Source organism: Vanellus vanellus (assembly GCF_965231255.1).
Source record: "Vanellus vanellus genome assembly, chromosome: Z".
Classification (NCBI taxonomy): domain Eukaryota; kingdom Metazoa; phylum Chordata; class Aves; order Charadriiformes; family Charadriidae; genus Vanellus; species Vanellus vanellus.
Window position 1 is genome coordinate 17,086,228 of NC_138908.1, and position 23,641 is coordinate 17,109,868.

A 23,641-nucleotide genomic window follows, 5' to 3' on the forward strand; every position below is an offset into this window, starting at 1 on the left:
CAAAACGGCCTTGAAACATATAAAACTGAGATTAAAATTTCCCACAAGTTTCAGCTGATTTACTAGTCATTAATAAATGGTCTGTAAATTCTTACAGAAGTTGTTTTTAACTTTGAGGACCCTAAGCTCTCAAACTGAAGCATACGTTTAACTTAGAGGTCTTGACACATCTCATCAATGCAAGGAGTAACTCCTACTGACTTTAAGGGAACTGTTCTTATACCTCTCTAAGACTAGAGTCTGTGTCAGCACTCACCACAGGCACGTGGTGATTGGCATTCAGGAGCTTCAGGAGTGCAAGTACAGTCATCTTTTCATTATCTGGCCTGACTGGGGGCTGGGATGCTCTTGGTGTACCAAAACTGTCTAACATAAGTACCAGGGAATCTGTTACAGAAGTACCCAGAGCAGGGTAACGTACAGTCCATGTGCTGCAGAGATCGTCAGTGGCTGGACTGCAGCAGCTGCTTGCATTTTTCTGCTTTGTGCACTTATAGTCTAGATTCAGGGACGGGCTATTTGCCTTGGTGCAAACTGCTGGACTTACCTAAATTTAGGTGGTGGTATGCCTGACAGGATCAGCAGGTGCCACATTAAGACAGCTACCTTTTTCTTTGGTCCATCCTGAATTCAGCAGGTCTAAACGAGGTGAAAGCTGCTGTACTATTGCTGGAAGCTGTAATGCTGACAGACTTGCATGATGCCGACAGTTTGCATTGCACATGTGTCTCTGTGTGGCAAAGTTAAGACTGGTTAACCATGAGATGCCTGCAATGTAGTAATCATTAACATTAATAATAATAATAATAATAATGAAAAAAACCTAGCTGATTGTTGCTTAATAATCGGGTTCTATTGAAATGGGAAGGAACACCTGGAATCACAGCTGAGAAGGTTGTAGCACAGATGATGTTACTGTTTTTTCAAGGTGCAACTGCTGTTTAAAACTATGTGACTTTTACCAGAGTTGTAACATAAACTGACTTGTGCATATAGTTTTGCCCTCTACATAACACACTTTTGTCATAATAATGTTATCCACATAATTTCTGTAGATGCTTTTAATGCCTTAAAATCTACCCAGGCTTTATTTTCTGTATTTGCTTTTGTTAAACCTCACACCTAATGGAACTATTGAGTTTCTGTTAAAGCTTGACCTCTGGCTTTTTTTTTTCCTCTTTGCAGGTATTTGTGGAAACACTAGACAAATGTTTTGAAAATGTCTGTGAACTGGATTTAATTTTCCATGTAGACAAGGTACTGTGGTGAGCTCCTGTAATATTTCTTGTCAAGTAAAATGTTTGGTTCAACAGATACTTGGTATTAAACTCCGCAGTGATTCTACTTTTATTGTTAGTGAAATCTAGACAGTTCCTATCAACATATTGTTTTTAAAACTTGAAAGCTGTGGTGGAACATGTCTTTCTGAGGAAAAATAAAATAGTGTGGGAGATACGCATAGTATTCTTGTGCATATAATTGTCAAATTGGAGACATCTGAATATTCTCAGAGTAGGATTTAGTTTCAAGAAATAATTTGTTCTATTTTGTTTATGGTTAGGTGTTATATTACTCAGAATTAAAATTGTTACGGAGTTTTCCAGTTAGGGCTGGTAGTTGCCTTTGAAATACTGTGATTATGTAATTTAAATTCTGTCTGCATCTTTCTCTTCTAAATCTCAAGCAGACATTATGTCTAAATGTGTCTTCACACATTTAGAAACAATCTTGTTTGAATATTCCTAGCTATCAGGAAAAAGTGTTTAATTTATTAATCTAGTTTTGAGAAATGCTATTACTAGCATTTATATAGTAATCTTGCATTTAAAAGGACATTGGCACCTCTTGGTGTAATACCTAAAATGCTGAGAATTGAATATACAGAATTTATTCATTCGGTTGCATTTCATGCCTACTGTTGTGTTATGTGCAGTCACCATTCCCCATCTGTGAACATCTTTTTGCATCAACAGCAAAAGACATGAAAGGAAAATAAGACAAAAATCACTAAAAGTGATTTGGAACTGACTCTGTTTCAAAACCAGGAAGTTCTTTTGGAAGAAACACTTGTACCTTGACCAGACAGTGAAAAGCAAATGACCTTGAGTAGGTGTTTGAACTGACACTGTGCTCATGACAAGTCATTAGGATTTCTAACTTGGCTGGAATACGCTGTTCAATATATTCATCAATGACCTGGATGAAGGGATAGAGTGTACCATCACCAAGTTTGCTGATGACACTAAACTGGGAGGAGTGGCTGACACGCCAGAAGGCTGTGCTGCTTTACAGCGTGACCTGGACAGGCTGGAGAGTTGGGCAGAGAGGACCTAATGAAATTCAACAAGGGTAAATGTAGGGTACAGCATCTGGGGAGGAATAACCCCACGCATCAGTACAGGTTGGGGGCTGACCTCCTGGAGAGCAGCTCTGTGGAAAGGGACCTGGGAGTCCTGGTGGACAACAGGATGACCATGAGCCAGCAATGTACCCTGGTGGCCAATGGCATCCTGGGGTGCATCAAAAAGAGTGTGGCCAGCAGGTCGAGGGAGGTCATCCTCCCCCTCTACTCTGCCCTGGTGAGGCCGCATCTGGAGTACTGCGTCCAGTTCTGGGTTCCCCAGTTCAAGAAAGACGGGGATCTGCTGGAGAGGGCCCAGCAAAGGGCTACGAAGATGATTAGGGGATTAGAACATCTTTCATATGAGGAAAGGCTGAGGAACTTGGGTCTCTTTAGTCTAGAGAAAAGAAGAATGAGGGGGGATCTTATTAATGCTTTCAAATACTTAAAGGGAGGATGCCAGAAGGATGGGAGGAGTCTTTTTTCAGTGGTGCCCATTGATAGGACGAGGGGTAATGGGCACAAGCTTGAACATAGGAAGTTCCATCTTAACATGAGGAGGAACTTCTTCACTTTGAGGGTAGTGGAGCACTGGAACAGGCTACCCAGAGAGGTTGTGGAGTCTCCCACTCTGGAGACATTCAAAACCCGCCTGGACGCTGTCCTGTGCAACCTGTTGTAGGTGACCCTGCTCTGGCAGGGGGGTTGGACTAGATGATCTCCTGAGGTCCCTTCCAACCCTGACTATTCTGTGATTCTGTGGCTGGTTCCAAAATGGCAGATTAAAGGATTAAAGTACAAAAGAACTTATGAGTGGTTTATATACTGGCTTCTAAGTTTGAAGAACCCAGATACTGCAGTCGTTTTCTGGCAAGGAGTTTTATCTTTGTCTTTAGCTGCGGAATACTTTGGCTACAGTGCAGTCCAAGCTCTTGCTCTGTAGCATTTTTCATTCAGTAGCATTCCTTAAAATAAGTAGTCTTTTGTATTTTATAGGAGAAACTTCTTTCTAATAAAATGCAAAGAACTGAGGTGCTTCAAAATGTGAAATTTCGTGAAGAATATTTTACTTTGTATCGTATATGAGATGATATTTTCTGCTTGAAAACTATTTGTCAAAGTGAAGCTAAAATTTAACCGTTTCATTTGATTTGCTAAAAAACTGCATGATAATCCCATTAAATGTTTAGGCTAGAATTTTCAGACACCGAGGAAAATGTGAACCCTAAACACTAATTAGATATTTTAGCAAAAGTAGCTCATTTCCAAAACAAAAGATCAGTGAAACCTTTGAGTTAAATTTTTTTTTAATGTGGCATTAACCAGTGCAGTGATTTTGAACTTGAGCATAAGTTGACAAAAGAATCATGGAATAATCACGGAGTTTTCAGAGTTGGAAGGGACCTCGAGATCATCTAGTCCCACTCCCCTGCTAAAGCAGGATTGCCCAGAGCACATTACTCAGGACTGCATCCAGGCAGGTCTTGAAAATCTCCAGAGAAGGGGACTCCACACCCTCCCTGGGCAGCCTGTGCCAGTGCTCTGGCACCCTCACCATAAAGAAGTTTTTCTGTGTATTTGAACGGAACTTCCTGTGTTCTAACTTGTGCCCATTGCCCCTCGTCCTGTCACTGGGAACCATTGAAAAGAGCCTGGCTCCATCCTCCTTCAGCCCACCCTTTAGATACTTGTACGCCATAATAAGGTCTCCCCTCAGCCTTTTCTTCTCCAGGCTAGAGTCCCAGCTCTCTCAGCCTTTCCTCATAAGGGAGATGCTCCAATCCCTTAATCATTTTAGTTGCCCTTCGCTGGGCTCGCTCCTTGTCGCTCTTGAACTGGGGAGCCCAAAACTGGACACAGTATTCCAGTTGTGGCCTCACCAGTGCAGAGTAGAGGGGGAGAATGACCTCCTTCGACCTACTGGCCACACTCTTCCCTATGCAGCCCAGGATTCCATTGGCCTTTTTGGCAACAAGGGCACATTGCTGGCTCATGCATAATTTGCTTTCTACTAGGACCCCCAGATCCTTCTCCTCCGAGCTACTTCCCAGCAGGTCCGCCCCTAACCTATACTGGTGCCTAGCATTCTTCCTCCCCAGGTGCAGGACCTTGCACTTGCTCTTGTTGAACCTCATTAGGTTCTTCTCTGCCCAGCTCTCCAGCCTGTCCAGGTCATGCTGGATGGCAGCACGGCTCTCTGGGGTGTCAGCCACCCCAAATACAATACTGCAGTAATGCAGTACAGTAGCATTAGTTGTGCAGTTGTGACTAATCTGATGTCATCTTCATTCTTTTTTTTCTTTTTTCCTCCAGTGTAATTGGTTTGTAAGACTTACTTTATACCATAATGTAGGATCAAAACATTTGATTCGGTACAGTTTAAGTTCATTAGTATTCTTGTCGATCTCTAAGAAAAAGCCAGGAAGATGTTTCTGAGAATGAAATTACAGTATTAAATTCTCTTTAAACTGCTGATAAGGTCACCTTGTCAAGAAGCAAAATGCATTGATTCTTCTGAGTTGAAACACATTATCTTTCTCTTGTCAGATATTCATGGTGTGGCTTGGTAATAGATTTCAAGTGTGCAATAGGAAAAACAGCAACTGCTGCTGGATGTTTGGTCTGGACAGAATTTTGGTTATAGTGGATACTTACATGTGGAAGCTGAAACATTTCAAGTATTTGTATTTTGAGTGGTCTGGTGTTGAGAAAAATGAGGATTGACTGGTTGATTTGGATGAGAGTTGATCTGTGTCCTCAGTTCTTGATGGAGTTACGGAAGGTGACTTTCTTCCAATCCTATTGCCAGAACTGCCTAAAACCCAAGAAATACCTTTCTTGTAAAAAATGATGTAGCACATAAAAGAGTTAAACTATGTAACCTTAACAGCTGTTGTCTCTTTAGTAGCATTTTATGTGGCGTTTCTTTAAGGAAACATTTACCTTCATCAGGCAGCCATCATTATACAGGACCTAATGATGGGTTATAGTAACCTGGAGCTAAGATTGTTACTTATTCAAGAAGAATATTGGTATAGTACTAGAAATTAATTTGGAGAATGGAATATAGGTGGGAATGAGATAGAGTTTCTTATGTGCTATAGCAGGCAAGGATTTGGGGTGTCAGGGAGTGTAGTTTGTACAGGAGAGAACTGGACTTCTCTTGTACAGATCAGCTGTATTAAAAACAAACTTGCTATAGCAGGAGCAAAAGTTTTTCCAGAGAAGGAGGTTTATTTCAGTCCTGTACTGATTCCTACACTGAGTCCAGGAGCGCAATGCTTTCTGATGGAAAAGGCATCACAGAAAGCTTTCATGAGCATCAACTAAAATACTAGAATACATTCAGTTAGGGATGTGCGGAAATACTTTTATTTTTCCACAAGTTTTTGGCACCTATTGCAATATCCCTGGGAGTATCATGATCTCTTCCAAGAGTTTATTGTCTGACCAGAACAGTGGACTGTCCAGAATCAGACTGAAGCTTGAAGACAAGAAAATGTGTTTGCCCAATCTTCCTAGGAGAGTTTTTGTTCTTGATACGTTCCTTCTCCACATTTGTTAAAGCACGCCTTCATACTTTTAGACAAGACATGGAATAGAAGTAGGAAGCACTCTTGATTTTTGTTAAAAAAAACAAACCTCAAAATTATTACTACATTATTACTTATAAAATTATTACTACATATTATTAAATATTCAAGATACTGGAGGCAGAGAAGTAAGAAGTGTGTTAAAAAAAAAAAGTGTTGAAGGGCCTGAAGAAAAGGAACAACTGTTTCTTAGAAATAAAGAACAGTGGCATATCAGACAAAATTTCAGGAAGTAAGTTTGAAACAAGGAAAATGTATTTTTCGTGATTGAAAATTAAATTATGGAGTGCCATTGTCCCATTTTATCTTAGATACCAAGAATATTATAAATAAGTTCAAAAGTTATTAACGAAATGAAAATCTGATAGACAATAATATAGCAAAAAACAGCAAACAATCTGTGTGTCAGGAATTCTTCAGTTGGAGTTATTTGGAAGCCGAAAATTTATATCAGGATAAATAGTACCGTTTAGATTTCTTGCATATTTTTTTTTAAGTGTCAATTGATGAATTTTTGAAACCAGATAATGAACTAGGTGCATTTTGCCTCTGACTTAATAAACTTTAAGCATGTTTTTTAAAGCAACTTGTGTGATGGAAGGGTAAATGGGCATCTTCTGTAATGTGAATATACCGAAACAACTGCTCAGCAGTAATTTGTGTTGCTTTAACTTGTACTGTATACTTAGTAGAGGACTTCCTGAGAGCAAAATGATAATAAAACAATCCTTTAAACCACCACAAGCTAGACTAATGAAATACTCTTTTTAGTTGTAAAGAAACTAAGGAAGGTATTTTCTTAATGTTTTGATGTAGAATACTAGGACTTCCTCTGTGGACTAGTGTGCTTTTGAAAAAGAATAATCCCTGCTGTTCTTTCTGTGTGTAGAGCTTATTGTTGTATTTGTAAACCTGCATATACAGTCTTGATTATGAGCAATTTTTTTTGGTGAGAAGCTGTATTGAGAATTGTATTAATTCCCCTCCTTCACTGCACCCATCGTAATAGGGATAATGGCCATAACTGCCAAAGGCTGGATATTAACACTAGTCATACAAGTATACTGCTGTTCTGGACCGTTATGGCATCAGTGCCACAGGTGGCCAAAAAGCTGAAGTTGGCCTTCTGCAAACAGTGCTCCCTTGTCAATTATTTCTTAATGTGTAGCTTGCTGGCATGTTGCAGATTTCTTTCAGATCTTACACCAAGGGTAATTGATGCCTTGGTGAGATGCGTTCTTTGAACGTGTAAATTAAATTCTTTCAGTATCACACAGTGATTGCCTTGTTTTGTTGTTGTGGTTGGGCTACAACCTTACTTCTATAATCAGTGGTCTATGTGCTCAAGAAACCTTTTTTTTTTTTTCTTTTTAATTTGTAAAATAGTAAAACAGTTCAGCTTCTTTGTTCTTAGAGTCATAGAATAATTTGCATGACCTCTGAAGGCCATGCAATCTAGTTTCTCTGCTCAAGTTTGGCTACTTCTTGAATTTATATCTGTCTTCATATTGTACAAAATGCATCAGATAGGTCATATCATAGAGTTGTTCCCTGAATTGTCATACATAATGTGCGTTTGTTGTGGAGAACCTTGCACCACTGTTTTAAGGTGGTGTTACCAACTGGGCCTCTTACTAGCACCTACTAAGCAATATTTCTGCATCTTCTACCAGGTTGGAAAAAAAAAAAAAAGGAAAACCAACCCCACTCCCGAAACCAAACCCAGTTCACGGGCATTTGTTCATGCTTTCAGTATTTTAATACTGTACGCAGTGATGCTACTGTGTGTGCTCTGAATTCATAGTTGAAGGCGTGTTTCATTAAGTAATATGTTCAGTGATGTTTAGTATGTCTTTCAATCCAAGTGGTGATAGAGAACATTGATATTAATGATACTGTTTTCTAAAACTTTTGGAAATTTGTTTGGACACCTGTGTAACTGCCTGTGATCCTTCCACAGTTATTCTTTAAAGCATTTATTACACTTGAGAAGTAGTAAGTGTTAGTATGTTCCTGAGCAATTTAATAATCTGGCTTTTAAGAGATTGGCTGATGCAAACCCAGTGTATTTAGAAATGCAATGAATTGGTCTTTCCTATTTGCATATATATGTATACATTTTTTTTTCTTTTGTATTCATATATATATATGTAAATATACAGACACTTTTGGTACGATTAACATTGCTGACATACGCATTACACTTTAATTGTCATAATTCTCTGCATCTAGCTTTTTCCAGAAATTTGGCTTTTCTGTCTATAATGGATAGAGCAAATTTCTGGCTCTGAAGTATTTACCAGTGAAACTCTCTCCACATCATGGAGTAGCATGTTTTTACCATAAAATCGTACAATAATTCAATTATAGACCTTGGCAGGTGCCTGGTACAACCAGGGTGAGCCATGGGGTCAGACCAGGCTGCTTGGGGAGGGAGGGAGCCTGCATAGCTGCCGGGCAGCCTGTGCTACCACTCACCTCTCCTCCCAGGGAAAGGTTTCCTTATGGTGACTTTCAGCCTCTCCTGTCCCTGACCTGTCCACTGTGCCTCTCTGAAAGAGCCCAGCTTTCCAACAGCCCCTTGTAGGCACCATGGGTGCTGGTAGGTGCCCCCAGGTCACCCTTGTCCAGGCTGAACCAGCCCTGGTGCTCCAGCCTCTCTGCCCAGGATGAATGCACTACCCCAACCGTTTTGGTGTCCCTCTGCTGAACTCATTCCAATTTATTGATGTCTTTCTTGCACTTACAGGCCCCAAACTGGACACAGTGTTCTAGATGTAGTCTAATACATTATTTTTGTGGCTTGAAGAACCCACAATTTATTGTCATTTAAACAATTATTCTCTCACCTGATGATCCCTCCCCACCCAGAAAGGGGAATCAGGGAGAAAACAAGGAAACCCAAGGGTTGAAATATAAACAGATTTAATAGACTAAGACTAGATAGCTAAAATTAATAATGCTGAAGAACCATTATTGATCCTGATGCCACTATGAAATACACAATGATTATACTGAGCCCATTCTATCCATAGGAAGCTGTGTAGTCCCAGCAGTGACAGCAAATGTGGGACACTGCGAGTGCTACAGCTTTGGGAGGAAGGGAAAGGCTCAGAGGTCTGACCTTGGGGAAAGAAGTTCTCTGGATTACAGCCATCAAAGGACAGAGCACTTCTCAGAAAACTTTTTAATTTATATTGAATGTGATGTTCATGGTATGAAATAATCCTGTTGGCCAGCCTGGGTCAAGTGCCCGGGTCTCACTCCTCCTCGTCCCTGCACCTGGCAAGCTTGAAAACACTGAGACCTTGAAACCCACACACCATAGCTGGCTATAAAGTAAATATTTTCACAAATTCAGACACTGGAGTCTTCTAAAAGTGCAGTTTTCCTTAGCATTAGAAGAGACTTTACCAAAAAATAAAATTACTGAAAGATAAATTAATCCTGTGTCGCTCAAACCAGGACAATTATATATTTACCATGTCAGTAACACTCTAGAGGAAAAAATGATCTCTGTTATGAGTGGTGTTGACAGGACTGTAATTGCTTACCTTCACCTATTAGGATGGAAAAATAGCTACTGAAACAGGCATAATTTAATTAAATTTCTTTTTAAATGCACCTTGTAATCTATTTCAGATAAACCAGAACACTTGTGAAAACCTAATCAAATGCTCAATCTTTTCAGTCATTTTGGTGTAGGTTTCACATGGAGTTCAGCTTGTTATCTTAGACCTTTAGCACCTCAGTTTTTCGTATCAGGAAACTGCTAGAAAAAAAAGACCGCTTTTCTCAGGTAATTTTTTTTTTGTAAAAACATCACTCATTATTTTTTGTTTTATTTTAAAGCAGAAATGAATAATCTGTAAAGATCAAGGCCTGCTCTTTTAGATTTTTTTGTTCTGTCCTGCTAGACTTCAAGTTTCAGGTATTGTCCGCAAATTAAAATGTATTCTTCAACAATGGAAATATTCTTTTGACTTTAGTGTGAATAGTTTCTGAATTTTGGGGTTACTAGTTGAGGCCAAAGTTATAGCTGGAATTTCTTCCTTCACATCACCAGCTCTGACAAAAAGAGCAAAGTGAGAAATACTCCCCTAAAGTCTGGAGGTGATGACTGCTGTTGCTGTTTTGGAGCCAGCAGCATTTTTAAAAAGAAACTAAAACCCTCATCTATAATCTGCAGTAGCAAGTGATGGTATTTGCACTGTATGTTCTACTTTTATTGAGAGTTGGAAAAAAACCAGTCCGTAGTAAACTCTCAGATTAGATAAGATTAGCCAGAAAATTTTCCACTTGTGTTATTTCTTAGTCCTTCTGTTAGTCTTCAGAAACCACAAAAGAAAAAAAAAAAAGCCCAAATTTCATAGCATGTGAAAAATACTTGCTTAGTAAGTTCTTGACAAAATAAAGTAAAATATAACCAAAATCACCAGATAAATACTGTATTATGAAGACCTTTATAGTTCCTATGTTTTGTTTCTGGTGGCTATGCATATTGTAATAGCTAGTCTTTCTGTATTCTGAGGAGAATCCCACATGACTTAAAAATTGTGGAGTAGTCAAGAAGGCCAGATAAACCTGTGCAGAAGCTTAAAAACATAAGTGATCTTGGAATGGAGTGTGATTGTGATTGAAGCTGCAAATCTGTCTACTTCTAAAACACATCTCTTCTGCCATCTGCTGACTAAGGGGTTACCAAACCTAGTGTTGTGTTGATTGGCTTAAACTCTGATTCTATAATACCTTTATCCAGACCTGTTTAAAGTGTCAGTCTTCATGACTATCACCAGTGGTAGACGTGTGTTGTGTTCTAAATGCCATTAATGGTTATTGTTAACTTTTTGATTAATGAAAAAAACTATGCCATTTTTGTGTCTATTTTAATATTCTTTTTTTAATAATAGTTTACATATTAACATCTTTGATGTTTTCTTTTTGATACTAACAACACTTTAAATCTTTTTGCATCATCAACTTATATTATCAAGCCTTCCATAGGAGTAAAATTGACAGTTGCCCTAAAAATCAATATTTTTTTCAGTTGATTCTGTTGAATACATTGAGTCTTTCATCAGGTGTCTCTGAAATAACTCTTTGCAAATTTGTAACCAAATGCAAATCGATGTAAATTTTTTTATTTTAGTATTTCAGGTAGCCCATACGATGTGTTTACTAACTCCTGTTTGTGTACAACTATAAACTGTTTCCTTATGCTATGAGTGAAATCAAGTTTTCAGTAGAAAGAAGTAAATATTGGTGATGTCTTTCAGTTCATTTGGATTGTTAGTGCAGCATAAATTAATGTTAGATTGCCATGGTTTTTATCTTTTTTTCTGATTGTGATACTAACAAGCTTTTAAATTCACCTAATGAGAAGCTAGGAGAATTAATTCCTTGGCACCACTTTTATATTATGTTTCTTAGCTTGATATGTTACGAGGGACGCACATATGCGAGGACTAAGAGAGTGGCTCAGTAAGGATTGTTAATCTTTCTCATAAATGTTTAATCCTTAAAGCTCTACTCAGTAGCAATAGGCAGAGAGGAAGAGCTGTTTTCAGCCTCTCTAAGCACATTCATTGTAAGTTTCTACTGAAATATACTAATGATTTATCAGGGAAACAACTCTTCAGTTTTGTTTCTGAGGTGTGGGAAGTGTGGTGGCTTTTGATATACTACCTGCAACTCGTGTTTGGAATTCTTTGATTTAGGATTTACTTCTATCCTTGAGCCACAGGGAAATTGCAAGAATATCCAAAATAATATCAGAATTATACTTTGAAGTACTGAATTGTACAATGTGTTTATTTCAGAAAAGTAACAAAGTGTTCCTTGTCTTCAGAATTATAATGGGATTAAAATATTATACACTACATATTAGATCTGGGTTTTTACTAGAACATATGTGGAAGAATTTTTTTTTTTTTTAATTAGTCTTTAGATAAAGTCTAAATACAGACCGTGAAGCAGAGATTCACGAACCAGGGCTTACATCCCCAAATCAGGGTTGCAGGGAAGAGGGATTTTAGACATACCCATTTCATTCATGTCCCCAGCTGGCTTATGTAGTCCTTCAGTTTGAGTCCTAGCTGTCAACCTTAGTCCTAGATGCTGAAGACTCCCTGTTTATGGTGTAGCTCAGGTATGGGTCAGCTCAGGTATGTTAATTCTACTTCTAAGCCTAGTCTTGATGCCCATGCTGGGTGAGCATCATGATGTCTCTCTTCCTTCATAGATGTAGCCCAAAGCAGTTTTTACACATCTATTTGTCAGCAAAATTTGTTTAATCTTGTAGAACCTGCTCCATAGAGGTATTACTACTATTGATACTAGTTAGAACTCTTATCCATAGTCCTTGGATAGAAAACAGGTACCGAAGGAAAGATTGATATGAAAGTTTCTTCTAGCATTGATAAGCAAAGTGGTATAACAGAACTATAAGCAAAGAAGATACTGGAGAAATGAACATCCAGTTATGAGCTTTGCTCCCAAATGGTTTTAAATAAAATGCTAATGTCAATTAAGTGACTTACAGAATATATGTCTTCCTGTATTGATGAATCTAGATGTCATCTGTCCAGAGCTGTGTAGGACATTTTACATTTTCAGATTTTCTTTTGGTCTTTTTTAGGTCCATAATATATTGGCCGAAATGGTCATGGGTGGAATGGTTTTGGAGACCAACATGAATGAAATTGTCACTCAGATCGATGCTCAAAATAAACTGGAGAAATCTGAGGTAAGAGTGATGCACAGTGTAGTTTCTAAACTAAAAACACAGTTGTAGTAAACGCATGCTATAAAATTCTGTTTGTCCTTCAGTAGCAAACTATATACAGCTGCTTGCTTATAAGGCTAAAAATTGTCAGTGTATCATTAGACTAGAGTGTCGTACTTTTCATAAGTAATAATTGCTTAGAGTCGCTGCTAAGTTTTTGCTATTTGTATCTAATAGCATTGTGCGCCATTGCTATTGAGATACTCCCGTAGTTCTCTAAGTTTCTCTTGAAAAAAGCATTTTATTTCCAGTGTATTTATTATGCTGGACTAGTGACTATTACGCTTAAATGAAATTAGATGAAGAACCAGAGTTGGTATACTAAGACTACATATTACTGTCTGCTAGTATGTTTCTAGCACTTGGAATAAATGGCCGCATATTTAATATCACAATAACACTGCAACACAAAATAATAAATTGGACTGAAATGGACTAGATAGAATTTGAAACCTAGTTTTAGACCCTTTAAAGTAAATACAAATTCTGCCATTTTGATAATCTGAACATTTGGTCCTCAGCTGAGTAGATTCAAGTGAGAAAACTATATTCTGTATATGCCTGTAACAGTCTGAGCGAGGGATACTGAAATAAGTTGTGGGAATCCCTTTTCAATTCAGCAATTGTTGAATTTGTGTTTTAGGAAAGAAACTTAGACTAAGAAAGGATTTTAGAATTACTTTAGCTATGACACAGGATATTACTGTTCTTTTAACATCACCAGACATACCTTGTACGCCAAAATACTACTAGTGCAATTTAGCTAAGTCTGTGATTGATTCTTATTGATTGTAGTAATTCCACAGAATAACACATCATCTGATTTTCAAAGCCTAATATTCTAATTTCTAAACAAAACTTTGCTTCAATTGGAAACTATTTCTAAAGTTGAAGTCAGCTGAGTAGATTGAAATATTGCAGGTGGCATAAGTATGAACTAAATGACATTTTAGGAGAAGATGCAGAGAACTTCCTAATTTTAACTTAAGTGCATCAAAGAGAGATATTAATTCTTCAGCTTTTTTGTGGTACAATGTATACTGTTCTCCTAATTCTGCAATCTCACACTGCACCACCTCAAGTCTTTTAATACATTTAGTTGTCTGCTTTGCACAAGTTCCAAGAACAGGACAATGCATGAAAACCAGTAAAAGCTAGGTATGATATGATACGGTGCATAGCAATATACATCCAGAAGGATTGTATTGCAGATTATGAACATGTCCAAAATGTTCATTTTAACATTTTTCTAAAACTCAGAATGAGCCGTTGATCACAGAGATGAATATTTGGAATTGTTCTCATAAGTTTTTACTATATTTGAGTAACTGCTATATACATATATTTTTCTTTATTTGATGGAAAAGTAACATAGTGTCCCAAAAGCTGAACTTACTGAGCAGCTATGTTCTACCATGTATTATGCGCATATCAGTTTTACCTAAAAGCATTTATTCTTAATCATGTGAATTCTGTTATCAAATCAACTGTACGCCAGCCTGACTAGTCATCTGAAACACATCAGTTCAGTGCAGCCATCTGCAATACTTGATATTTTCCATTATTCATCAGTAATTCATTTTTTCTTTTAGGATGCTTTTAGTATAATAATAGGTGGTAGAAAACATAAAGAAAACACACAGACCTCAGAGCATATGCAAGGCTAATAGCAACTTGTTCCTTTACATTCAGCAATGAATTATAGAAGGTAAAGAAGTAGCAGTGGTAAATTAAAACACTTGGTGACTGGGATGGAGTAGAACATTTCACAGTCTGCTCACCACAAATGCATTTTTTTTTTTGTTAGTTCAGTGACTGTTTCTTTTCAAATTTAACAGTTACTGTAATGCTGAGATACTTCACAGTACCTGGTAACTATTTCCTCAGATCATTAATCATTTGTTCCATGTATATTCACAGAAATTTCCTGATTGCTATTTCTTTTCCTTTTGTCTTTTTGATCAAGATTGTAAATCTTTCAACGTCTTTCCTGAACATGTATTTTCAAGATACAAGCAAATCCAGTTCATGTAAATCAAAATGAGTAATAGCTTAATTATATTTTTGAATGCTGGTCACTAAGAAATCAAAACTAGTGGATCTTCTTAGTTTTATTTAATTTTAAAAATAAATTATTTTTAAAATTTAGAAATTATTATTTATATAGTCTGTAGTTCATAGGACTGCCACCTATGCCACAGCACTCTTGCTTTAGTCTGTTTGGCTTGTTAGACCTCTGTGTAGTTCTTGCATCCATAAAATAGCTGCTTTAAGGTTAAATTGCCTGTTCTTTTATAGCTGAAATAATAAGCTAATAAAATCATAACTTGGCTACACTTTCAGAATTATTTTAAATTTTGTATTGTGCCCACCTGGCTTCCCTTAATATACAAAATTTAGCAATTTGACACCAGATATTTGTTGAGTTATGTATTATATTTCTAAACAGGCTTTCAGTTAGACTTTAGTGAAGAAGATTGAATGTATTTATTAAATTCACAAATGTTTGAACAAAGTTATCGACTTAAAGAATTTGTTAATGCTTTCAACAGAGATTAATTATTTAAACCACTATGAGGGAGTCCCTAGCTTTGATTTCTGATTCAGCTCTTACATTGTTTGGATGGGCTACAAATGAAATTCCATTTCTGTCCTGAGAAATGTTGTCTTTAATGCATTTCCCTACCTTTCAGTTTAGTGTTTATCTGTGAATGGATTTCTGGTCAATCCTCCTAAAGCCAAAGGATCATTATGACTAAGGGAGGGAATTCTTGGGAGAGGGGTTATTGGGATTTTGTCCAGAGCCTCTGGAAGTATTGTAGGTAAACCTGGGCTACCTCTTCTCTGTTTGGAGTGTTCAACTGCGTGTGATTTAGCCTTTTAAGTTGGACCTCACTTTTTCCGAACCTCCTGATCTTTTCTAGCTCTTTCCATTCTTCTCTCTTACAGACCTTTATCTTTCAGTCTCCCAGACAGGACAGGTAGACAAAGGTATTGCTGACTTTTAGAAAAAATGTACTTTTAACAAAAAGGGAAAGCAAAATGATGTCAAAGGCAATAAATTGTGTAGGCCAGACTCAAAAATTATGTGTAAAAATACCCATACTAGTCCTTGTAGCCTACTTTTTGTGCTAGTTTCTTCTTGTAGTTCCCTCATCTTTTTATTGGCTATAGTGTATTTTACTAGCTTTCCATTGACATCATATTTTTTTATTTTCTCTTCCTGCATTTTAGAATTTAACTTTTCTTTGTATCATTGTTTAAGAAACAAAGGAATATGAAATTGTATGAATATTAACAAAAAAAAAAACCTGCAAAACTAATCTGAATAAAAAATGAACACACATATAACAAAATATGATAAGATGATGTAATAGAAATAGCTTTCTTATTGGGAGAATTTGGTACCTGAATTTGGTAGCCTAGAATAGGTAGTTTGAACTCCTTTGCTTCACCATTTAGTATTTCCAAATGAAAACAAAGAACTTTTACCTGCTTGCAGAGAGAAGTTTCAGGTGAACAAAACGCACCAAAACCATCAAACCAACAAACTCAAATAGTTTTATACATACAGAATAAAATTATAAGTGCGATTTGTAAAGATGATGTAGAAATACCAAAGTTGATCTTTCAACCTTAAGTATATCAAATATAAAATGAGGAGGGCTGTCAGCATGTACTCAACTTCAGAGGTACATTTGCTGCCCTTGCAATCTGAATCACTGGATTTTGCTTTAAGATATCTTGGTCACTGCAGTCACTGAACGTGAACATTAACAAGGCACTGAAAAAGGAGGAGGAAAATGTATGTTTGAAGTTCAGTTTATGGTCATTGTCCCCCATCATTTGCTGTTTGAAACATTTAGTTCAGCTCAACAGTTTGAATGTCAGTCGATGTTTATTGCAGTACCTCAAAATTCATTTCCACTCATTTTAATTATCTGTGTATTCAAACTGCAGATGAAGTTTATGTAATTTATGAATAGCTTTGCTCTTTACTTTTTACATGATCTTTCTAGGGTAATGTAATACCTTTAAGATTTAACAAATGTAATTCTGTAATTTGGTTTAGTAGCACTAAGTTGTGAAGCTTTAGCTACAAATATTTTTGGGTAGTATGAAACATTTTACCTAAATTTGAAGTGTGCTATAGCACATGAAGAAGATCAAGCAAATGACCTTCCTCTGCCTAATATGTCAACACTTGTAATATATAATCTGTATTTCATTGTAACAGTAGGGAGCTTGATTTCAGGTTTGGTTTTATTTTTTTATTTGTGCAAAGCTACTTTTCTTTTTCTCTGTTCTGCTCACACATGTTCTGTTTTTATTTTTGGGTCTGGCAATGAAAAACAAACAAACAAATAATAAATCATTCCCATCCATTACTCTCTTTGTGATTCAAGTGCTTAAAATTTCTAAGAGTACGTCTTAAGTCTTCTTATCTGTTTGGCCTCATTTTGATATACTTGCAGACTTCATTTTGTTTTTTCTCTAATTATGTTCATTTATTTAACTTCATAAGCAGGGGACATGATCATTCCTTTATATTATGTATTGCATCCTTTCATGATTTCATAACCCTGCTGCTTTGAAGTCATACTTATTCTGGAAAGAAGCACTGGTATGAAACACCAGCAGCAGAGCGGTCCTAGTACTTCCAAAATATCTGGAAAAGGGTGGCTTATTTTGCAAAGCATTAGCCTTCATTATTTTGTTTTCCAGTAGATTTTCATATGTTTATTTTAGTGATAGCTAGCTCTTATGTAGAGTTGTTTGGGATGGCGGTTTGAATCTTTTTTTTTAATATTTGTATGTGTATATTAACTACGTTTGTGTTGCACAGTACTTTTTCCAAGTGATTGGAATTTCTTTTTAAAGAGTAAAACAATGTTTCTGGGATCATTTTCATTTAGAGTTATCAGTGGGGCATTAAGAGAAAGGATGGTGATAAGAATGAAGAAAATTGATTCCTGTAGTGATAAATAATGAGATAAGTAAACTAACAAGAGCTCTTATTTCTCACTTGATAGACTAGGACCAGTAGAATAAAAGTTCTGTTACTAAATGTGTCTATTTCAATCTTTAAGATAGCATTATTGTTTTGCATATGTGACATTGCTCTTTCACTCTAAAAGTACATGAACATGTTTAAAAGCATTTTTTGCAGTAACTGAACCTAAAATTTTCATATACAGCCTTTCAACATTAAAATACAACCTTCAATAACAAATGAAATTGAGAATACAAAGCAGCTGTGGCAAAAATGTGGTGTATTGGCTTATTGTATTACCAGCTGTATGCAATTCGTACTGTATTTCTGAAATTTCATTAATGTCTTAAGAAGTTTCATTTTCACTTGCTTGTCATTTGCTCACTGTGACAGACAATTCATCATTCACTGCATGTTTAAAGCTTGCTACGTGTTTTGTTTTGTTTTTTCAAGTGAAACAGTTTTTTCTTTGCACCTCACCAACTTATCTGCTGAATAATTTGATAAAAAGGCAGTTGAAACTTGGCCAGTTCAATGTTACAGTGATGGCTCTTTTGATCAGGTACCTCTATAAAACTGCTTAAATGGACACTGGGCTGGATATACTTCTTGTAGTACCTTTGTGTTTGTAAATACAGTTCACTTTCTGTAATAGAAATGATAAATAAGTGGAAGGACTGCATACTAATTCACTGTTAGACGTGCTAAAATAGAATGCTAGGACATTTGGATATAATGGCATTTGAAATAATGTATTAGTTACCCAGTTTGGGAGTTTAAGTACTTTTCAGTCATTTTATCCGTTAGACATTTTTTATGAACAGTTTGCTCTCTCTTAGCGTTACTGTATGACTGTATTGTGCTTGATAGGCTTGACATTGTGATAGCATTCTGCTATGCATATAATGTATACATTGAATTACAAACCTGCTTAATACAGAGAATTACAGGAGAAGAGAATGTAATAGTTTGAAAATCTCTACTCCAGCATATGATAGTGAAAGACAATCTTGCTGCCAAAAAAAAAAAAAAGAGGTAATCTGAAATTTATAGTGCCTTTGTCAGGGGTCTTTGCTGATCCTGGTCCAGAATGGTCCTTGTGAAATGTGACGTTGGAAGTCGTGACTGTACAGGGGGGTGGAAGGGCAATGGTCATGTCAATTGTGGTATTTTAAATAATTCTCGATTGTGTCTCCATTGTATCCTATGCCATTGGGGCGGGAGGCAGGGACTGTAAGTCTGTGTAAAGAGGATAGCTGCAGGTAGGTAAAAATAATGACCAGTTATACTAAAACTTTTATTTGTCCATTAAGAATAATTAACTCTCATTAAATTAGGGTAAGGAATCTCCATCCTAGTCACCTAGAAGGCATCTCTCTTTTGAATTGCCAGCCATGCCTGTTTGTGTGGACCATGTCCATCACTTACAATTTTCTGGTTTCCCATTGTTTCAGTTACAAATTGTATAATTCATTGCTTTTGTTACTACTTTATTAGTATTTTCATCTTCTCTATGGAAAACAGTTTACATTGCCCCACTTTTGGTTTTGATTAAAGAATATTTCTCCAGTTACTGAATTCAGAATTTAAAGGATAGAACCAAATGAAAAGCAAATGCATTTATAGTTTTATCTGATAAAACTTCACTGGTAGTTACCTCTTGATTTCAAATTGGTATTTCCAGGTTCTCAAATATAAATGGCAGTGTCAAGCAGCTTCATATCTTCTGCACTGTTTTTTAATAAATAGCAAGAAATTGCAGTGTCTAATACTGCTCGTTTAAGATATTGCACATCCAGGGATGCTAATTTTGGATACTTGTGTTTATTAATACTACTAGTGTTAAGTCCAGATTTTCCCCTTCATGAAGGTCATGGAATTGAAACAGTCTCTGAAGTGAATGACCTGTTAGACCTGGTGCTGTTAAGGGAAACCGAGGAAAAAGAGGCTTTGAAAATACTTTTCTGCACCTTTTTAGTTTTACTTAGTCTGTACTTCTGAGAACCGATAATTTGGATTATGTCAGGGCCAAAATAAGGGTGAATTATTTGGTTGCATTAGAGATTTAAGATTTCCTGAGCTTTCTGCTCTACCCCCACATGCCTTTCCCAACTTCGGCACAACTCATATATGAATGTTTGGCAGGGAGGATGTTACAATAGATGACTCATGTCTTTCTGGTCTCTGTTCCTGGTGCTGGGAATCCTCCTGTGACTAAAATCTAAGGATTTATGGTGCTTTAGCCTTTCCACACAATATAAAAGGGTTAGTTCAAAATTGGAAACTTTAATTGGTTTTATTTTGACTATGCATTATGTTTTTGAAGGGAGAGGGAGACCAGTAGGTAGGATTTAAAGTGGAAATCTTATGTTAATTTGAGCTTGCATTTATTTTTTCTAAGAGACTAGTAAAAGGGAGAAAATACTTTTTTTTGGACAGCCTTCAAAAAGTGGAGTTGTTATCTGAGGAGTATGTGAGGTGTCTGCCTCCTTTTGTGCAGTAGTGCAGGTGGACACCACGGAAGTCATACATACATCTCATTAACTATACCCTGTAATTGCAATGAATTTCAGTGAAAATCAAGAATCTGAAAAGGTTATACTTTGAGCAGTAGTAACCTACCAATGCTATTTAATAATTGAATACAACACAAACTTTTCCAGAAGTTTTTCTTCTTTTGTTCTGCTGTATTTCTTGCACAGAATTATTTTATCTGCAAATGCACTGGTTTCTTCAGTCTTTGATATTCTTACAATGGATGATCTTCCATTTCTACCTGTTTAGTCTTTTGTTTAACCTGTTCTTGACATGCTACTTTGATTATTGTGGATTGCTACTTTTTACTGGGCCTGCAAGATGCCACACTCTAAAACTCCATTAGTTCTGAAAATCACTTTATGGCTTTTACTCTTTTTGAATATTTATAATCCTACTTTTAAAACACCAAAATAAAAAGATTTTTTTTTTTTACATATTCACAAAACTTGGAATATGATATCTTTTTCTGCAAATAACAGCTCTGTTTTTAAAATGTTCTAGCCTTTTTTTTTCTTTTCTTTCCCAGCAAGAACAAAAATTATTTTTACACTTTTGTGCCAAGCCTAAAGTAAAACCACACAGCTAAGTCTAAATACATGTAGAGAATCTGAACTTTTAAGAGAAATATTTCCATACTTAAAATGAATAGTACCTTTTCTATGCAGCATCAAATATACTAGCAACTTAATTATTGGCATTTTTTTCTAATAGTCCTTAAAATAAAAAGGTTTTGAAGAGCTGTTTTTCAGAAGCGATAGGGGAAGATTATGTTCTGTATGGTCTTCAGACCTCTGGGCTGTAAATCATCTTTGTTAGCATCTCAGTAATATACCCTAGCATGTAAACTTGGCAGTTACTTTATCTAAAAGGAAGAACTGAATGGCACTCAGTGATGAACTTACTTCTATATTGTAAAATGTGCATATTTATACAGAAAGGCTCCAGCTTTAAATGAAGAGAGACTACACACAGTAGAGGACTTTAATACAACATAGGTACTTCGATATTTAATTTGGCATAAGCAGGTTATTATGTAATGTTGCATTGTGCCTGCGAGCTGCAGATAATTAACATATAATTAGATACTGTGGGACAACAGATTACTCCAGCTGGTCTATAGAAATGATCTCTTTGCATGCTCTTTATCACCCACAAATGCAGGGTGTTTATCCTTTTCATTGTAGCCCAGGCCACCTTGAAATACCTTATATATATATCCATTTAGATAAGCAATAATGGTTTAACTGATACTCAGTACATTACTTTGAGGTTAGATATTCTGAACTTGTAATCAATGTTAGTCAACTGTGAACCATGTGAACTTTTAGAATAGGTAAGAGACAAAGATAGCACATTGGACTTCAAGTACCTCAAGATTGTCTGTTCTATAACCTACACATTACACACGCTTGTATAAGCCTCCTACTCCTCCCCACATACTTTTCCATCAAGTTGACATTACATGTTTTACCATATAAAAAGGAATGTGTGAACTGTTTTCTCTTTCTGGTTTAATATTTCCAAATAACCCATTTCATTCCAAACACTATTACCATCTGGTCTTTCTAATTGTGTAACCATGGAAATACTTGAAAAGTTAGTTGTCTGTGTATATTGCTAGTGAATCTTCTTGTGACCAACTTTGCCTGACTTGCATTTTTCCTCACTTTATACACAGGCTGGTTTAGCAGGAGCTCCAGCCCGGGCTGTTTCAGCTGTAAAGAATATGAATCTGCCAGAGATCCCAAGAAATATTAATATTGGTGACATCAGTATAAAAGTGCCAAACCTGCCCTCTTTTAAATAACATGGCTACTCCAGGTAAAGCCAAGGAAGAAATGTAATAGAGATTTACCACGTAATTGTTTACTAAATAAATGACATGTCTAACTTTTGCTATTTGGATAAAACTCAAGGTACTGTATAGACATAATTTGAAAAAATCAGTGTGTGGAGTTGAACGTTGCTTTTGTCTTGTTTGTGAAATTAAAAGGAAATGGGTAGTTTCCGTGTGATTTCTAAGTTACATTCCTATGCCCGTGTAAGGCATATCACTGTGTCTTGGCTGCAGCAGTATTTTGGGAAAGTATTTAAGATGTTCTTTACTTTGTATAACCTATAATGCTGAGTTTTTTGTATATTCACTAAGGTCTATAATCAGTGCATTCCTTAACTACTTCTGCTATTTGTCATGATTATTTAAGACTTAAGTGCAAATGTTGCATGAAAACATTAAGCTCTTATTTTGTTTAAATAAAGTAATAACAAACTGGACTTCTAAATACCTGTTTGTTGGAAATCTACTCTTCGCAATAAATCATGTTATTTCCTATTCATGGAGCCAATTGACTATATATAAATACTGTTGTAGCAAGCATTAATGTTGTAGTTTAATCTCTGAAGGAATTACATGGGGATATTATGTTGAACATACTGGCTCTTTACATTCCTAACAAAAGCTGTTCATTATTATTCTGAAGGAAAAACTGCCTTTACTGAAGAGCCGATAACTTCTGTTTACATATAGATGTTGAGAAGATACTTACACTATCTGATAGACTTTCCCTGACGGTCTGACTTTGCTTTGGGAAAAAGGGTCTCTGCAGTTGCTGCATGTGTTGTGAGACGTACAGAATGGGCTGAGGAGACTGAGCAGCTCAGAACTGCAAAAGGGCCTGGTGACGTTTGTGATTCTCTACTTTGAGAACTAGATTTATGAGATATTTAGTATTGTCAAGACCTCAGAAAATCTTAAGTGCTATCACCTCTGTGTAAGTCGCTCAGCTTTTAAACTCTTCTGTGATTTGAAAAGAATAAAAGGGGTAGTGATTAGTTTTTATAATCATGCTTTTAAGCTCTGTGTGATGTACAAGTCTGTTTAAATGAATAATAAAAATATCATTGGGATATTTAAGCATTCCTGTGAAGTTTTTTTCTCAAAAAAAAGTATGCAGTTAATACTCTATATGAAAATACAATAATATTGTATCAAGGGTGACACATTTCAGGACTAGTTTGAGAGGTCATGTGTTACTTCAGAAATTTGGATTTGATGTAAACCAAGCATTCTTTTCCTTTGAGCTGAATGTTAAGACACACCCGATAGGATAAATTTGGAATCACATCACATTCTCTGTTTGATCCATAGTAACTATCATTGGTGCCTTTTGAGAGCATTTGAGAGAGAAAAGGAAATTACTTGTGAAACAGAAAATCTGATACAATCCAAGGAATTTTAATGTATTTTGGGGGGAGGAGAAACTTCATGTGTATTGTTCATATTACATTTATTAAGCTTCAGGTAACATGATTTTATAAATACTTTTGAGAACAGAATTACTCTCTCTGTACCTCTTGAAAAGAATATTTACTCTTCCAAATTAACTTTCTTA

The 23,641-nt window shown here is 36.2% G+C and overlaps 2 protein-coding genes across 3 annotated transcripts in view; one reads left to right on the top strand and one right to left on the bottom strand.

Annotated features, from left to right (window-relative positions):
- GTF2H2 (general transcription factor IIH subunit 2) overlaps positions 1–1,178 on the bottom strand; it is a 213,682-nt gene extending 212,504 nt beyond the window's left edge. The window contains exon 1 of the mRNA XM_082497766.1: positions 1,171–1,178. The gene's annotated coding sequence lies outside the window, so the exon portion shown is untranslated. The remainder of the gene's footprint in view (positions 1–1,170) is intronic.
- The window catches only part of AP3S1 (adaptor related protein complex 3 subunit sigma 1), a 36,634-nt gene extending 13,476 nt beyond the window's left edge, over positions 1–23,158 (top strand). For both annotated transcript variants that reach the window (XM_082497769.1, XM_082497770.1), the window contains exons 4-6: positions 1,186–1,257; positions 12,572–12,679; positions 21,928–23,158. In XM_082497769.1, the coding sequence (XP_082353895.1) occupies positions 1,186–1,257; positions 12,572–12,679; positions 21,928–22,056 (309 nt within the window). In that variant the 3' untranslated portion in view covers positions 22,057–23,158. The remainder of the gene's footprint in view (positions 1–1,185; positions 1,258–12,571; positions 12,680–21,927) is intronic.
- The last annotated feature ends 483 nt before the right edge of the window (positions 23,159–23,641 follow it).